This window comes from Coturnix japonica, chromosome 1 (genome assembly GCF_054131305.1).
Source record: "Coturnix japonica strain WE chromosome 1, WE-NBRP24, whole genome shotgun sequence".
Lineage (NCBI taxonomy): Eukaryota > Metazoa > Chordata > Aves > Galliformes > Phasianidae > Coturnix > Coturnix japonica.
The window spans coordinates 101,457,988-101,474,509 of NC_140663.1; the positions used below are offsets into that span (position 1 = coordinate 101,457,988).

The 16,522-nt window shown below is 47.0% G+C and overlaps 1 protein-coding gene across 3 annotated transcripts; it reads left to right on the forward strand.

Annotated features, from left to right (window-relative positions):
* Nucleotides 1-2,620: 2,620 nt before the first annotated feature.
* Nucleotides 2,621-16,176, forward strand: DIPK2B (divergent protein kinase domain 2B). Of its 3 annotated transcripts, none has more exons than XM_015884053.3 (5): nucleotides 2,621-2,995; nucleotides 8,022-8,286; nucleotides 12,316-12,489; nucleotides 13,775-14,063; nucleotides 15,227-16,176. In XM_015884053.3, the coding sequence occupies exons 1-5, from the start codon at nucleotides 2,772-2,774 to the stop codon at nucleotides 15,565-15,567; spliced, it is 1,293 nt and encodes a 430-aa protein (XP_015739539.2). In that variant the 5' UTR covers nucleotides 2,621-2,771; the 3' UTR covers nucleotides 15,568-16,176. The 3 variants fall into 3 exon arrangements, with proteins under 3 accessions (XP_015739539.2, XP_085405047.1, XP_085405056.1); XM_085548921.1 differs by having other exon boundaries at nucleotides 8,053-8,286; XM_085548930.1 differs by lacking the exon at nucleotides 2,621-2,995 and adding an exon at nucleotides 3,420-3,545 and having other exon boundaries at nucleotides 8,053-8,286.
* The last annotated feature ends 346 nt before the right edge of the window (nucleotides 16,177-16,522 follow it).

The window sequence follows — 16,522 nt, forward strand, 5'->3', positions numbered from 1 at the left end:
CCATCAGTTAATTAAATAGTTAAAGAGGATTGCTCATCTGCAAAGCCGTCTGAACTTTCACTTGGGTGAAGGTGGGAGAAGGATGGAGGTGAAAGGAAGTGGTGCTGAGCTTGGTTGGTGGGTTCGGTGAGGGCTGTGAGGGTCTATTTCTGGAAAATCAGATCAGATTTGTGCATACTGACAAATACCTGCCATTGTAGGAGAGTATAGCTTAAGCTGTTCCATAAGATCTGCAGGAGACATCATACTAGATGTTGGCTTCTCTTGCTTAGAATGAGAGGTAATGGACTTATGTTGTGCCAGGTGAGGTTCCAGTTGGACATTAGGAAAGGTTTCTTCTCAGTAAGAGCAGTTAGGTAGCGGCACAGGCTGCGCAGGGAGGTGGTGCAGTCACATCCCTGTAGGTATTCCAGAGCTGTGTGGATGTAGCACTGAGGGATGTGGGCAGTGGGCATGGTGGGGATGGGCTGATGGTTGGACTGGGTGATCTTAGTGGTCCTTCCAACCTTAATGATTCTATGATTCTACACTCAGCAAGCACAACATTGCTCTGTGCATATTGTTGCGTGGAACTGTCTCGCTACAAGGCTCTGTGTGGATCTCGTGGGCTCAGATCTCACTGTGACCAGCACCTTGTAAACCTGACCTGCTACTTCTGCCTGGCATAGGCAGAGGATTTAGAAGACAGCTGTTTGATAATGACATCCAATTGCCATATCACTAGGATGGAGGCAACAAAGCTCTTTGAAAGAGGTTTCTTTCAAAAACACAGCAATTCTCTCAATATATGGCAAGCTACCATTTTCTGGCTACCATCTTAGACTAGCTCAGAGATTTATGTATAATTTTCCAAGCTTCATTTTCAAGACTGTTTCCTATGCACCTCAACTTTGCTCAGTGACAGCCAAGGCTGAACAATAGTGCTTGGCAGAACAAGGAGCTCAGATCATGGGGGCAAGTGCAAATGCCATGGAAAAGCTTTTGGCGTTGCTACAATGAACTTGTTCCCACTTTTTTGAACAAAAAGCTGCTTTTGTAACATGTTGGGGTGACACAGGTGTACTTCAGGAAAATTCAATCTCATGTGCTCTTCCTTGGGAAATATGAGCACTGGTATATGTGTTTCTAAATCAATCAAGAGTGCATGAACAGCTTGGTCATCCAGAGAGCATTAACAGTAGAGAAACTGCTGTCGGTGCAGTTTTCATGTCAGAGCACTGGGGTGCCTGGGGTTAGCTATGGGCCAGGGCTGAAGACCTTCCCCTTTCCTTGGGACACAGAGCTGGCAGCCTGGAGTCAACCTTCTTAAAATTATCGGGAAAAAGATGAAGACTGAAGAATGTTGAGAAACTGAGGGATATGGGCTTTATATATGATGTAGTGAAGATGAAGACAGATTGCTGGTGTTTAATTTTGGTAACATCCAGAGAACAGAGGGGTAGGAGCAGTGCTAAGCTGATGGGTGATGCAGAGCTGCTGGCAGGGTGCAGTGCAAAGAGCTGATGTCTACAGGGGGACAGCAGCCACCTCACACGGAATGGGATAAACTTCTGGATGTGAGCATTTGGCTCTAGTGTGGATGCTCTCACCTGCAGATTCCAAAGAGCACACAGCCAAATGTGGATGTGCAGAACTGTGTTGCGTGCTGAATGCTCGTGTAACAGAACAGCACGGCCTCTTTCCTCTGCAGCTGGCAGAGTGCAAGGCATCCCCTGCCTTCTCTGCAGTGCTCGTCATCCTTGCTGGGCTGCTCCCTGGCAGACAAACCCTAAATGCCATCATCACTCTTTTGCTCATGCAAAGGGGAGGAGAAGCTGCCTTCCCACAAGGATACAGAAGTACGTCAGCCAGAGTTGCCTCTGCCAGCACTTCTGGTGCCCAGCCTCAGTCCTGCTCCAGGCTAGGTTGGAGAGCCAGCAGTGTCTGTAACCCTCATAACTTTGGCCAAAGGCGAGCAGTCTGTGGGTGTGATTACTGGTTTATAAGTGTGTTGGGAGCCTCTGGCAAGCTGTTGCATTAGTCCCAACCCTCCCTCTAGCTTATTCCCAATGTCAGGGCTATTGGGCACTTAAAAGACTTTCTGCAAAGCTCTAGTTTGGGACATAACTTGACCACTGGCATGTTAGCTGAGCTGCTTGTTCCTTTCAGCTTCAAGCTACCCCACATCCTACAGCAGGAGACACTACAGTCTGCTTTAGCACCAAGAGACAACACCAGCAGAGTTTTTTGGTGTTTCTCTAAGGGGGAAACCAAGCCAAGTGAGAATCCAAGAAGTCCATCTGTGTGTCACTGCAAGTCTCCAAGAATGAAGCACTGCAAAGGGCCGAGACTCAGATTAAATATGTATTCCTGGCACATTATTATTCCTTCTCAATCACCGAGTGTCCTGCACTTGCCCTTTGCTCCAGCAGCAGGATATCCTCCGTTTGTCTGTGCAAAGTGTGGATGAGCGCTACTCTGCCTTGTTTTCCCAGCCCGCCAATGGGAGGGTCAGTGGGGCCGAAGCAGCTGCTGCAAGGAGAGGAAAGGTAACCACGGCAACCCAAGTTATCTGCATCCTCCATGTGTTTCCTTCTCCCCACCCTGCACCATATCTCCCCCACCCAAACCTCACACCGGTAGAACCAGAGAGCAGCTGGCAGGATGGGGGCTGCGGCCGCATGTCCCTCATCTGGTTATGCTTCAGGGCTCACCGCGTTGGGCTGAGATCACTGGAGTGGACTGGGAGCCTGCAGAGGGGCAGCAACAGGCAGAGCTCTCCGCTATTGTAGATGGGGCGTTGGATGTGCTGCCTTTGCTCCAGAGTTGCAGATTGGTTGATGCTGCTCCTGGTTTTGGCTCGGAGCTCTAACCCTTCCGCAGCATCAACAGCTTCACCATCTGTGCCCCACGTCAGACCCAGCTACAGCTTTGGCCGCACTTTCCTGGGACTTGATAAATGCAACGCCTGCATTGGGACGTCCATTTGCAAGAAGTTCTTTAAGGAAGAAATAAGGTCAGAAACTCGGCACAGTTGTTTTCTGCATAGTAACTTGAAAGCTGCCTGTTAGCATTTCCCAGTACTTTATTGGAAGCCAATGGAAAGATAACTTACTACCAGGCTGCCGCTGCAGCACCTCATATTTTAATTAATGTCTGTTTGCTGCTGCTCTGTCTCTGTTTTTTCTTATAGCCATGCAGACCTGATCAGCCTTCAGCTGAACCAGAACTTGAAAGCATGAGTGAAAGGCTCTCTGCACGGTGTGTCTCTGAAAGACCTCAGGACAGTGATGGGGGAAGGGTGGGAGGGGGGAGAAATCAGTGTGCTTCAGTATCACTGGAAGTATGGTGCTATGAGCAGCTGAGAAAGGTGAGATGAGATTTGCTTTGCGTTCTCCCAGTTAGATATGTTAGCTACAAACGTTCCACCTTGCACCAGCTGCAAGAACATGTATGTGCAGAATTGCCTCCAGGTTGATAGGATGTCCACTGCCCACATCAGGCTGCTCCAAGCAACTTGAGGATCAAAGCAGAGCGCATCTGCTGGTGGGAGGAAAATATCACGGGTATGTTTGAGGAGAAAGTAAAAGGCAGCACTTGGCAGAGGAAGGGTTTATTGGGTCTGATGAGATTTATAGAGCCGGATGAAAGTTCTTTTATAGAGCCGGATGCACTTTCTTTCATGGATATAAAAACCTGGGAGAGAAGGAATGACTATAGCAAAATTGTATTCTTAATGCTGTAATATGAGCAGTAAGACATTGGGCAAACCACCCTTTTTATGTGGAGTGACTCCAAGAAATGCAGCACAGTAAAGCCAGGAGGCTCAGGATGAGGTCTCCATGCCATCACACTGTGTCCAGTGCTCCCTTCTGCTCCAGTGCCCCCAAGCTTCCTGACCCTGTGTTCATGCTGCAGGTAATAGGAGGGTATGCAGAAACGTCCAGCAGCACTGAGGAAGGCAGGGAAAAAATGTGTCCCCCTGTTCTATTCCTGAAGCAGTCAGAATCTGGGGCAAAAGTGGAGAATTTTGGAGGCACTCCTAGATCCACTCCCATGTACCTTTTCCTGTATTCACAAAGGTGGATTTCTTTCTTGATTTGCACTTGCACATGCTACATTGATGTGATGCTCAGAGGGCTGGAGCACCACTCCTATGAAGACAGGCTGAGGGAACTGGGCTTATTTAGTCTGGAGAAGAGAAGGCTCTGAGGAGTGCTCATTGTGGCCTCCCAGTACTTAAAAAAGTGCTTATAAATAGGAAGGAAATCAACTTTTTACACAGGCAGATAGTGATAGGACAAGGGGAAATGTTTTTAATCTAAAAGAGGGTAGATTGAGGTTAGACATGAGGAGGAAATTTTTTGCCCAGAGGGTGGTGAGGCGCTGGCACAGCTGCCCAGAGAAGCTGTGGTGCCCCATCCCTGCAGGCATTCAAGGCCAGGTTGGATGGGGCCCTGGGCAGCCTGAGCTGGTGAGGGGCAACCCTACCCATGTCAGGGTTTGGGGCAGCTTTGTGTCAACAATGGTAACTAGTTTGGGCCAAAACTACTGGAAAAGTTTGAAAAAGCTGGAATGTTTGTGGGGTTTTTGTTTGTTTGTTTGGTTTTTTAATATAACCTTTCTTTCTTATTTTTTTAAACACTTATTTAATATAAATGTTTGAAATATTCAGTGCTCCAAAAATAAGCAAAACTATTTTGGCTGAAACAAAAGACTTGGTATCATCTGGGATAATGAAAAGCAAGTATGATATTCTCCCTTGTTCATTTCTGGGCTGACCCAAACCCTACAGCTGGCAAATCAACTCTTCATGCAGATCTCATAGAGCATCTTCGCTAAGCCCAATCTGGCCCTGAGCGACGAGGCTCTGCACGAGGCTGATTTACTGCTGTGGCACAATACAGTGACACATCTCATAGGCATCCAGCATGTGTGCCAGGCCAGCATCATCAAGCTGCCTGGAAATGATGCCAAGCACAGTGTGGCCATGACACCAACTGGGACCCCCTGGCAGCCCTGGAGAAAGAGCTCTCCCAGTTCTGTATGCCCAGAACTGGGCTCTGCACTGCATCATGCATCCTGGCACTGACGGCTGCAGGAGGCGGCTCTGCACTGGTGCCTGCCTGACGTGAGCTCCCCTGAGATGGTCATGAGCCAAGTCACAAGGAACGTTTGTGCTTAATTTAAAAAAAAAAAAAAAAAAGAGAGAGAGAGAACAGGAAAGAAAGCCCCAGCCTGTAGCCATCTCTTTCCTGTACGTGCCTGGCACGCTGTGCCTGTCTTGTAGATTAGGCACTGGGAGGGGTCGTGACGCAAAGCAAACCACTCTCTGCTCTTTGGTCCAATCTCACAACCAGCCAAAAAAATTATTAAAAAAAAAAAAAAAAAAGAAAAAGGAGGGAGGGAGTTCATTTTAGGTCAGATACTCAGATCATAGGGAAGCTCTGATTTCATATTGGGCAAATTGCCCCAAAGTCTAAAATGCCCTGACCTCGGCATGGGGCCAGATGCTGGCTGCAGAAGGAGCTGGTCCATTTCTGTGTCCCAGAGCACCCCTGGCACAAGAAACCACCAGTTCTTGGGAGCAGAAAGAGGCCATGCACACTGATCCTTGAAGGGTAAAGTTAGAGAGGAGGAAAGCTAATGAACCCCCTCAGCATTTCTCAGTGTGGAGTTCCCAACTGGAAGTCAAAAAGAAAAATTATTTTCAACCCTCGGCCTCATTAGCGCCTTTTCATTTATCGGCAGCTAGCTGCTCCTGAAGGGCACCCCTTGCCTCTCCTGTTTCACTTCTGAGCTATCATCAGCTTTAATTTATAGTGAGATTAAATTAAGAAATGCTTTCTTACACGCTCTGGCAGTGTATAATTAGGAGACCCCAGGGGCAGCCAGTTCAGCCGCTGGCTGTGCTGAAGGCTGGGATTCGGCTGCGCTCTCACATCTTGCCAATGAGCTTACAGAAAGCACCACTCAGGCAGGACTGTGGGGGCTGCCCAAAAAAACATCATCACAGCCTAACTGGCTGGCCCGAACACTCCCCTCTGGGGCCTGTGCAGGGGGAGCATTCTGGTGCATAGTGCTTATGGCCACAGCAGCGCCATGCGCCTGGCACAGTGTCCCCTCCTTATCCCGCCAAGATCCCCAAACACTTCTGTACGGGAAGGTCTTGCATCCCAGCTGCTAAAATCCTGCTGGCTGTGTCTGAGGCGCATGATGACTCTGGCACTGGTTTTCACCCCACGTCCTACTTCTCCCCTTATAGCAAGGGAGTTCCTGATCATGGGGACTGCACCAGGTAGCCAGGCACCCCCATCTGAGCCTCCTCCTCTGGCCTCATCCCAAGAGGTGGAAGGAAGGTGGCTGCCCAGAGCTGTGACCTGTCCAGAAAAACTGGCTGAGTGCCACAGAAGGCTTTGTAGCTGAGAAAAGCACTCAGTCATTATATCAAAGTTTTTTTCCTACATACTTGTCAATGGCATTGGAAACTTCAAACAAAATCATAGAATCATAAAATCATAGAATGGTTTGGGTTGGAAGGGACCTTTAAGATCACCCAGTTCCAATTCCCTGCTATAGGAAGGGACGTCTCCCACTAGACCAGGTTGCTCAAAGCCTCATCCAGCTTGGCCTTGAGTGCTTCCAGAGAGGGGGCATCCACAGCCCTCACTGGGCAACCTGTTCCAGTGTCTCACCACCATCACAATAAAGAATTTCTTCCTAATATCTAGTCCAAATCTATACTCCTCCAGTTTAAAAGCATTTCCCCTCATCCTGCCACTACCTGCCCTTATAAAAACTCCCCCCCCCTCCCCCCCAGTTTTCCTGTAGGCTTTCTTCAGGTACTGGAAGGCTGGTATACAGTCTCCTCAAAGCCTTCTTTTCTGAAGGCTGAAGAGCCCCACCTCTCTCAGCCTGTCCTCACAGGGGAAGTGCTCCAGCTCTCTAAACATCTTCATGGCCTTCCTCTGGACCTGCTCCAACCAGTTGATGTCCTTCTTATTTTGCAGGTTTCAAAACCAGACACTATACTCCAGGTGGGGTCTCAAAAAAGCAGAGTAGAGAGGCAGAATCACCTCCCCCATCCTGCTGGTCATGCTATCTTATATGATCTGTATTTCAGCATTAGTGCAAGGCCAGGTTGGATGGTGCCATGGGCAACCTGATCTAGTGCCTGATTTAGTTGTTGGCAACCCTGCTCATGGCAGGGGGGTGGACCTAGATGATCATTCTGGTTCTTTTTACCCAACCCATTCTATCTTTTTGTTATTCTATGATTCTGTGATTAATGAAAAAACATTACACCTGTCTATCATGCATCAAAATCAAGGAAATCATAGAATCATAGATTATCCTGCACTGGAAGGCACCCATATGCATTACTGCATCCAACTCCAAGCTCCACACAGGACCACCCAAAAATCAGACCAAATATCTGAGGCAATTGTCTAGACACTTCTTGAACTCTGGCAAGGTTGGTGCAACGACCATGCCACCACCTCAGAAAGGTCATTCTGATCATTCCAAACACATTTATTATCAGATGCTTTTACTCTGCAGAATACTTAAAATGTTGATTATTCCTCTTTTTGGCCAATTTCCTTCTCAGTCTAGGAAATCTCAAAACATCAGAAATTCCCTCTTAACCAAAACCCTGAGCCTTCTCCCTTCTTTCTTACTCTTCATGTGGCCCAAATGTTGACTTCTCTCTCTCCTCTCCCTCTCAGGGCATCTGCATAGCAAGGAATATTGTTAAGTGAGGAATGAATGTGGACATTTTCTCCAAGCACATTTCCACCCACTCTTCTCACTGGGGGCACATGAGACCACAGTCAAACCCACCTAGGCCTTGCCCATGGCTTAGGAAGAGGTGCCCTGGTGGTGATAATGGTTACTACCCTCAAAATACCCCAAATCTCTCCTGTGAGATTTCTGCAGTGCCCCACGGTTCCTAAGGGCAAAGTGGTGGTCGCGCTGGCGCGGTGGGCGTTAGTGAGGTCTGTTAACCCGCTCTCCGTGGGGCTCTCGTTTTGGTTTGGCAGGTTTGACACCTGGCTTTCTTCTCATTTAAAGCTGCCCCCCAGCTACCTGCTCAGCTACTTGGGCAACTACACCGACGATGCACAGAGCTGGCGGATGGTCGACATCACCCGCCTAACCACCAAATACCAGCATGACCGGGCTGACCAGCGCATCTGCACCTCCCTGCTGAAGACCAAGACGTGCAGCCTGGAGCAGGCCCTGCGCCGTACCCACCGCTTCCAGAAGTGGCTGCGGGCCAAGCGCCTCACACCCGACTTGGTGCAGGTTAGTGCTCCACTATGAAACCAGGGCAGCCCATGGGGATGCACAGGAGCCAGCACAGGCTCTGTTCCTTCCTGGGGCACAAAGATGAGGCCCAGAGTACCCTGTGCTGCAGGTAGGTCGGGCATGGACTCTTGGTTTTACCTCAGAATGGCAAGAGTAGTTCTCCTGGCTTCTTCTGCAGGCTGATGGTGAACTCTTTTCATTGGTGCCTGGGCTCTTTTTGGAGGTGTGCAGCAACAGAACAAGGTGTAAGGGACATAAACTGCAACACAGGTATTAATGTACAGATGTGAAGAAAAACTTCTTTAATGTGAGAGTGACTGAGCATAGGAACAGGCTGCTCAGATGTTGTGGAGTCTCCTTCTCTGGAGATATTTAGGACACACCTGGATACTTGCCTGTGCAACCTGCTGTAGGGAGCCTGCTTTAGCAGGAGGTTGGACCTAATGATTTCCAGAGGTCTCTTCCAATCCCTGTGATTCTGTGTGCTGAGTGGCTCCTGAGAGCAAAACCACCTTCCTCAAATACACATACATCCCCCTTTCAAACAACAGCAAAGCATTTTACTAACAGTTGGCACAGGGTGGGGGCGAATGAGCCCCTGTGAGGTGAGGAAGGATTATTCCAGTTCTTCTCCTCTCTTTTCTTTCATTGTGTGAGCATCATCCTCCCTTTAAAGAGGGAAGAGAAAGGGACTTGTTTGGTTTTGTTTTTTTTCCTAAAAAGACAACAGCTTTCTGTTGTCTGGACACCACCACACTGCTAAGCTTTGCTGTGTGCTACAGGCATGTTACTTTAGATTTTCCACTTCATGGAAAACCTTTGCAGAGGAGCACATTGGTCCCACTTGGTCCAACTTGCCCACAGCCACAGGAGCACCTCATAAAATGCAGTCTAGCATGAGCCATCAGAGGGGGCTTCTTGGGATACAGTAAGCCACTATGAATTCTTTCCTGTAGCACTACTTTTCTGGCATTTTTTGGAGGTGCTAGCAGTGAGTACGCTGCTGGTGCCTAATGCAATTCCCACACTGTTTCATGATCCTATGGTTACCCAAGGGTTCCTGCACTCCCCTGACTGCAGTATTGGCACTGAGACAAGCTATTGGGCTGAAGTAATTTTGTCTTTTGTAACAGGGAATCACAGCAACCCTCCACATCCTCAAATCGGGATGACAGGCCATGAAGTGAAGCTTTTCCACTTTACACTGCCTGCCCTGCCTGCCCCAGCTACCAGCAGAGCTGCCACATTGATTATTTCACCCATCACAATGAAAATTGCTATCAGAGGCAGCAAAGCCTTCACTACTAAAACCCTGCTGTGAGTGGAGCTCAGCTCAGGCTTTGTGCTGTTGCCCATTCTGGATGTTATTACGCATGCAACAGCACCACCATACACTGCTTTACCTACATGTTGAACCAAAAGCTTGCCACTGCAAACCACATGGTTGGTGCACCCTGTTGGAGGGGAACAACAACAAAAACGTGGCCTAGTTTCAGCATAGATTGCCTGCAGGAAAAGTTATAACCCTGGCTACAAAGCATGGATTGGAAAACATGCAAAGGCAGTAGCAGTGGTTGTCTGTAGAGGGGATGAGATCCACAGCTTTATAGGGCAGCCTCATTTTCTCTTTTTGGGGGTGAACAAAACCCTTAGCTTCAAGTGGACAGGAGCTGTATGTGCTTCATCACCTACAACAGGAGTTTCCTGCTGGGTTCATCCCCTGATTTGGTGAAGCTGTATCCAGTCAGTGGTGCATGGAGCGGCACTGAGCAGTGCTCTTGGGCTGTGCTGCTTTCCCTCAGACTGGCTGAATAGAAAGCAAAGTGAAGAAAATACGTCTTCCAGAGGTCATCTTTTCATCCTATCTGATGGATTCTGGGTACATAGACATGAGATCTGCATCCATATGCATACACAGGAGTTTAACACAGATCACATGTTATGCAGTAGGGAATAGAAATCATGGTTGAGTGTAGGTAGGCACTGAAGGAAGTACTCATTATCAAACTGTACATTACAAAATGTAGAAATTTAATCAAAGTAAATAAGAAGCTTTCCATATCAATCACAAGATGTTAGGCTGCCTGTCAAGATTTATTCTCCAGGGTGATAAGACACTGCAAAGGATATGAGATATTCTAAGATAAATCAACTTCTTCAATGTCTTCAAGTATACATTCTTCAAATTTTTCTTCCATTGGCAGTTTCTGTCTGACAGTTTTACAGCTATGGCTGTAGGTATGTTTCCATCATTCTGCTGGAAGCAAGGGCCCTGCTCTGCTGAAACGCTAGTGCAGATGCCAAACTTTCTACAGTCTTGTAGCTCTGCCAAATCCAAAAGACCCCACCACCCAGTTATTATGGACCAAGGGTGTCATTAAACTGTTGGAAGCTGCACCAGTAGTTGAAATATATGTAGCAGCACCAGCGGATGAGCATCTGGGATGTTGCTTGGCTCAGTGGGAGGTGCTAGGGCTGGAAGCTAGGGCTGAGTGCTCTTCATGCACTCCCCTGTGCTTACATGGCGCCAAGCTGAAACCCCACTCACCAGCTCTGTGCCAATGGAGAAGGGAAATAACCGAGCTTTAATCAGGTGTTGGTCACTGCTTTAGTCATGAGAAGCCAGAAAGCCTTGTTGCCCTTCTTTGGACCTGCTCCAGCACCTCAACATTTTTTCTGTACTGAGGTGCCCAAAACTGAATGCAGTACTGGAGGTGAGGCCTCACCAGTGCTAAGTATAGGGACAGGATGACTTTCCTAGTCCTGCTCACCACACCATTCCTGATACAGGCCAGGATGCCATTGGCCTTCTTGGCCACCTGGGCACACTGCTGGCTCATATTCAGCCAACTGTCCATCAGCACACCAAGGTCCCTTTCCATCAGGCAGTTTTCCAGATGCTCCTCCCCAAGCTTGCAGGGTTGCCTGGGGTTGTTGTGGCCAAAATGCAGGACCCAACACTTGGCCTTATTGGAACTCATAAAGTTTACCTTGGCCCATCGATCCAGTCTATCCAGATCCTTCTGTAGTGTCTTTCTAACCTTCAGCAGATCAACACTCCCTCCCAACTTGGTGTTGTCTGCAAATTTACTGAGGGTGCACTAAATCCAAAAATGAACAGTTTGTGCAGGAGGAACTGTGAGAGACCTGCCTCAGAGCTACCAAATGATTTGGGGAGATCCTGAGCCAAATTTTTGCTCCCAGCATGAAGAACAGCAGGCAGCACATGTGAGCACAAATGCCCTGTCCTCTGAAGAATATCTCACAGCCACCAAATTAGAAAGTAAATCCAAAAGATAAATTTGGCTACTCAGATCATTTGGTAGGAAGAGACAGCAAAAGCCCCACTCCAACAGAGGAACAGCAGGGCTGCATTTCTGCAATGCTGTCAGGAGCCCTCCCCACATCACCTCCCCTTGGCAATTAAACACTGACTTAAAGAAAAAAAAAGGTCTTTTTCTACAACACAGGTATAAATGTATATGCCATTTATCTCAGCCGTAGGCCACATACTACAATTTTACACATTCAAGCCCCAAATTAAAAGATGAAATACAGTGACGCTGAAGCCATTAGCCCAACATTTCTTTGCTCATTGCTGGTAGTTACTGGAAAATATGCCCAGGTTATTCAAATTTGTTTCTGATAGCTAATGCATAAGTTTATCAGAGAAATAATATATCATGTGCTGGTACCTATGTACAATGTTTATTTACAGTTTTAAAGCACGTTTACTGACCCTAACAAAGAGTATTTTCAAGAACGCCATCTGTAGGTTAAGCAAGCAGGGAAGCACTTTGAAGACTTGTTTGAAGAGGGATATGACTCACTAGCAGAGAAAAGGAGAGGCAGCAGCAGGCCAGTGGTGCTGCCAAGGCTGGAGGCAGGAGCACAGAGCTCAGCAAGGAGGGAAATTGTGTTGGTGGAGGCCATGGCCATGACGTAAAGGTTGGGTGCCATTTCCAAAACCTGTGGTATCTTATTCTGGGAGATAAACACCCTTCTCATATTTTTCCCCTTCACCAGGGTCTGTCCAGCCCCATGTTGCGCTGCCCATCCCAGCGTCTCCTGGACCGGATTGTGCGGCGCTACGCTGAAGTGCCAGATGCTGGCAGCATCTACATGGACCACCTCACCGACCAGGACAAGCTGCGTCTCCTGTACACACTATCAGTTAATTCACACCCTATCCTCTTACAGGTAGGTACCATCTTCTCTGGCTGGAAATATTACCCCACAGCTCCTTGCAAGTATGAGATGCGCTCCAGTCCTTGCTGCTCTTTGCAAGCTCTCTTCATGGCACGTGTCTTCTATGGGGCTGGATGATTGAAGCCAGACAGCCTCCTGCAGGCTCCTTGCATCAGCCTGTGAAGTTGCTGAGAGATACAGATGCCCAACCCCTGAAATAAATCAGAGCCAGATGGGTTATTACAATAGTGCAGTGTGAAAGACAGGGTTTTACGCATCTTCAGTGTTTCAGTGTCATGTTTGCAATTGATAATATATTACGCAAAATCACAGCCTGTTTATAAAATTCAGAGCACGAGAGATCATGTTTTCGCATGTGAAGTCAAGATGCAGCATTCTGGTGAAACGTATTCACAGGGCCCACAGTTCTCAGGCTCACTGTGCCATGGCTGTTACTAATGTTTCCATACTTCTGATTGCTAGTTCCATGGCAGACCACAGCTCTGCCAAGGTGTTTGGTTGAATCCCACATACAACTGAGCTCTGAGTTTGAAGGTAGAGAGCTTCTCTGGTCCACTCCTGGAACATGATGGTCTTGTCTCTTCCCTTATAGGTCCCTCCAAAGGAATATCCTCATCACAATCTCTCTTCTAGCTGTCACTGTTATTTCTTGCATCCCTTTGTGATGTGATGCAGGTTTTTCCACCTGCCTCAAGCCACTGTGCTTCTCTACCCAGGGAGGGGGAACGATGCTCAGTGGAGTGGTTAAGTGGTTTCCTTCCTGGGACAAAAGTTATAGGGCAGCTTCACTGCTAGCACATTAGAGATATTGTAAGCTCCATTCAGATGTCCCCAGTGCAGCAAATATCCAACACCTCTATCTGGGAGCCTACAAAGTCTCATCTTACAATATCGCCATACGGGTCTTAGAAATAAGTAAAAACTACTCTGGCTTTACCTCACCTTCAAGCTGTGATGTCAGCTTTGCCATTCTCATGAGGGAGCTGTCAAAAACCCCACAGAGAAACCTAAAATTAGCCCTTCTGTGCCTAAAAATTTAATGAATTCAAAATCTATTACTGTCTTATACTTTCCAGTTAATTTCCTTCACGGAACGAATCTTGAAATATCAGACTCTTCTTCCATAGTTGCCAAAAGAAAAGAGAAATGTGGTATGGAGCAGTGCCTCCTCTGGCTGCTGGGGCATTTGAAGTCAACTGGGAGGGAGGTGGGCTCATGAGCAGAGATCATGGTGAGCAAGGCCAGGTGTCAGCACTGCTCTCCCTTCTCCTGGCAGATCTTCCCTGATGTGGAGGGGTGGCCCTTCCCACGGTACCTGGGCTCCTGTGGGCGGCTGGTGGTCAGTGCCAGCACCCGGCCACTGCGTGACTTCTTCAGGGCAGCCCCCGAGGTGGCAGCTGACCTGGCCCTCCAGCTCCTCGCCGTCCTCCGCTCCATGGGCACCAATGACCTCAACTATTTCTTCTACTTCACCCGTGTGGACGTTGGCACCTTTGGCGTGTTCAGCAACGGGCATCTGTTCATCCGGGATGCCAGCACTCTGGGCATCATCGACAAGGAGGAAGGTACTCAGCAGGCTCTGGGCCCATGTGTCTGTCATAGGGGGGTTTGGCACAACAGGGCAAACCAAATCATTCACCTATTATGTCCAGCCCTTCTGCTGATTTATTTATTTTTTAATCAAACAAACTTCACTTACTAAGCTTAAAAAACATAAAGTTCAAGGAGAGATTTACCAGCAGTAAGAGGCAGTGCCTGCCATCCTGGCCCCAAGCAGGGAAAGCAGCAGGCATTTTGCTTGTGCCTTCAGTGGAGTGATGTTCGATGGATGGTCTGCATGACATGTGGGTCTCAGTTCTGCATCTTCCCCTCCATAGTGGGCAGCAGCATCCAGAGTGCTCTCCGTTATGCATTCACTACATTATTTCTCTTTTGTAAAACATTTATCACGCAAATGTCAGTATTTAGAAAGAGATTCTTCATAGGTTCATTTACTTCAAGCACAGCACTGAGTCTTTTAAGGTGTATTTACCACAGTAACTAATAGTATTAATACAGTGATAACAAAATCCCTCTTTTGTCAGTTTTGCTTAAAATGAAGGATTGCTATTCACTTTCCATGGGTTAGACTGGTCTACTGCTGGAAGCAGAACTAGTCAAAGAATATTCCAAAGAATATTATTATTTAACAATTTTGAGTGTTCAGTCTTTCAGAAGACCTTTGCTCAACTTAAACATTGGGATGAATGTATCTCAAATATTCAGGACGAGTTGTCAGAGGATTTTCCACTCAGTGTTTTTTTCTTGTCCCACCAGATACTATGGTTGTCTTGACTCCAGCTGGATGAGCTGTTTTTGCAATTTAATGAGGTTTGGTAACATGCAAAAAATACGGTTTTGACTATTTGTAGTGGTTTCTCTATGAACTCCATGTTCCGCATTATTGCTCAGGTTTTACTCATTTCTTCTGCACCACTCTGACCCAACAGACATCTCTCCATTTCCTCTGCAAGGCAGTTCAGTAGAGCTCTGTCATTCAGCAAGATACATGTATTTCAGTAGGAAAAACCCCATACACAAATTGCTACACAGTGTACTTTGAAGTGAAAGACAGTAGTATCCCTTAGGGAGTAATAAACCCATGTATTAATTCAGAGGTACAGACATATGTGATTATGCATCAATTTGCTCCCATCTTTCTAACAACTGTTTTAATTATCTTTATCAGGGAGCCAACCATTTGATGGCCAACAGGAGTATAAGGATATCTTTAGCTGCTTGACTGTGGACTGCCAGTCTGCATTTGTGTCCTGTAACTCCATCAGAGAGAAGCAGAGCCTTGTCATGGTGTGTCAAGAGCTTTTGCCGAAGCTCCTGAAAGGGAAATTCCTACCACCTGTACAGGAGAAAATAGACAGCTTCCTACAGCACTGCGCAGAGGGCCTCGCTGATGACCAGGATGTCAATGAGGCAATGGCAAAGTTGGCACAGCTTCTGAAGCCTTTGCGGTCTTGCGATTCACGTTTTGCCTACCGCTACCCAGACTGCAAATATAGCGACAAATACTGATGGTTTTGGAGGAAGGATGTCCAAGAAGGATGACGTAGGGTCATTCCCAACCAGTGTAAGAAGAAGGAGGAACCAGGGAAGACGAATGGAGCTGCACAAATTCCAGGGCTTCCTCACTGAGATGGAGGAGTTGGGAACAGAGTGCACAGAGGATTTATTGTTCATCTCCTAGAGATGCATTTGTTACTTGGGATGTTAGATATGATGTAAGGCTTATGGATTATAAACATTATCACGAGTGACAGAGACTACAGGATTAATAAATCTTCTTCATGTGTTTTGGCCTTGGAAGAGTTTTCCATGCCATCCATTAAAGAGAAGCCCTCTGAAGGCAATGTGCTCACAGCTAGCTAGATAGCAGTTTTATTGCTAAGAACAACTTCCTGATCAAGATGATGTATACATAATGTGAGATGGATGGAAGCATTTAAGACTTTCTTTATGGAGATTTTTAATACTCTAAAAATCATAGATAAACTGAGCCACCTGATGAGTTTCTTACCTTCATCCATCACAGATCACTTTTATAGAATATTTAAATTTTATTAGTTTTATGGCACACAGAACAGAAAAGTGTGATCAACAGAATTAAAAAGCTGAAAGACCCAACGTCTCTTGAGACCTAATCCTCAAATATAATTACTTTTAGCCTTTTCCATGCTGATGGGCAGTAGTTGGAGTCTAATAAGGGTTCTTGTTTACAGGTTAAAAACAAACCGAAACAACAACAACAAAGAACAACTCTTAGGTGCGACTGTCCAGAAGACACTTCCATGCTTTTTCTCCCCTAAAGCAAACTGGAAGGAAGCATTTAAACAAAATCATTCAAATAGGATAATTACCTTAAGAAGTGAAACAACATGGCCAGAGGTTGAAATATTAGTTTACCCCTAGCAGAGAAACCAGGTGAACATTTATCGCTTCTTCCAAATCCATTTACCCTTTAAAGGAGAAA

Excerpts from the sequence above, each read along its gene's own strand:
- DIPK2B (XM_015884053.3), top strand. The coding sequence starts at position 2,772 with ATGGGGCGTTGGATGTGCTGCCTTTGCTCCAGAGTTGCAGATTGGTTG. Across the intron at positions 8,287-12,315 it reads TCACACCCGACTTGGTGCAG|GGTCTGTCCAGCCCCATGTT; the intron begins GTTAGTGCTCCA and ends CCCCTTCACCAG. Across the intron at positions 12,490-13,774 it reads CACACCCTATCCTCTTACAG|ATCTTCCCTGATGTGGAGGG; the intron begins GTAGGTACCATC and ends TTCTCCTGGCAG.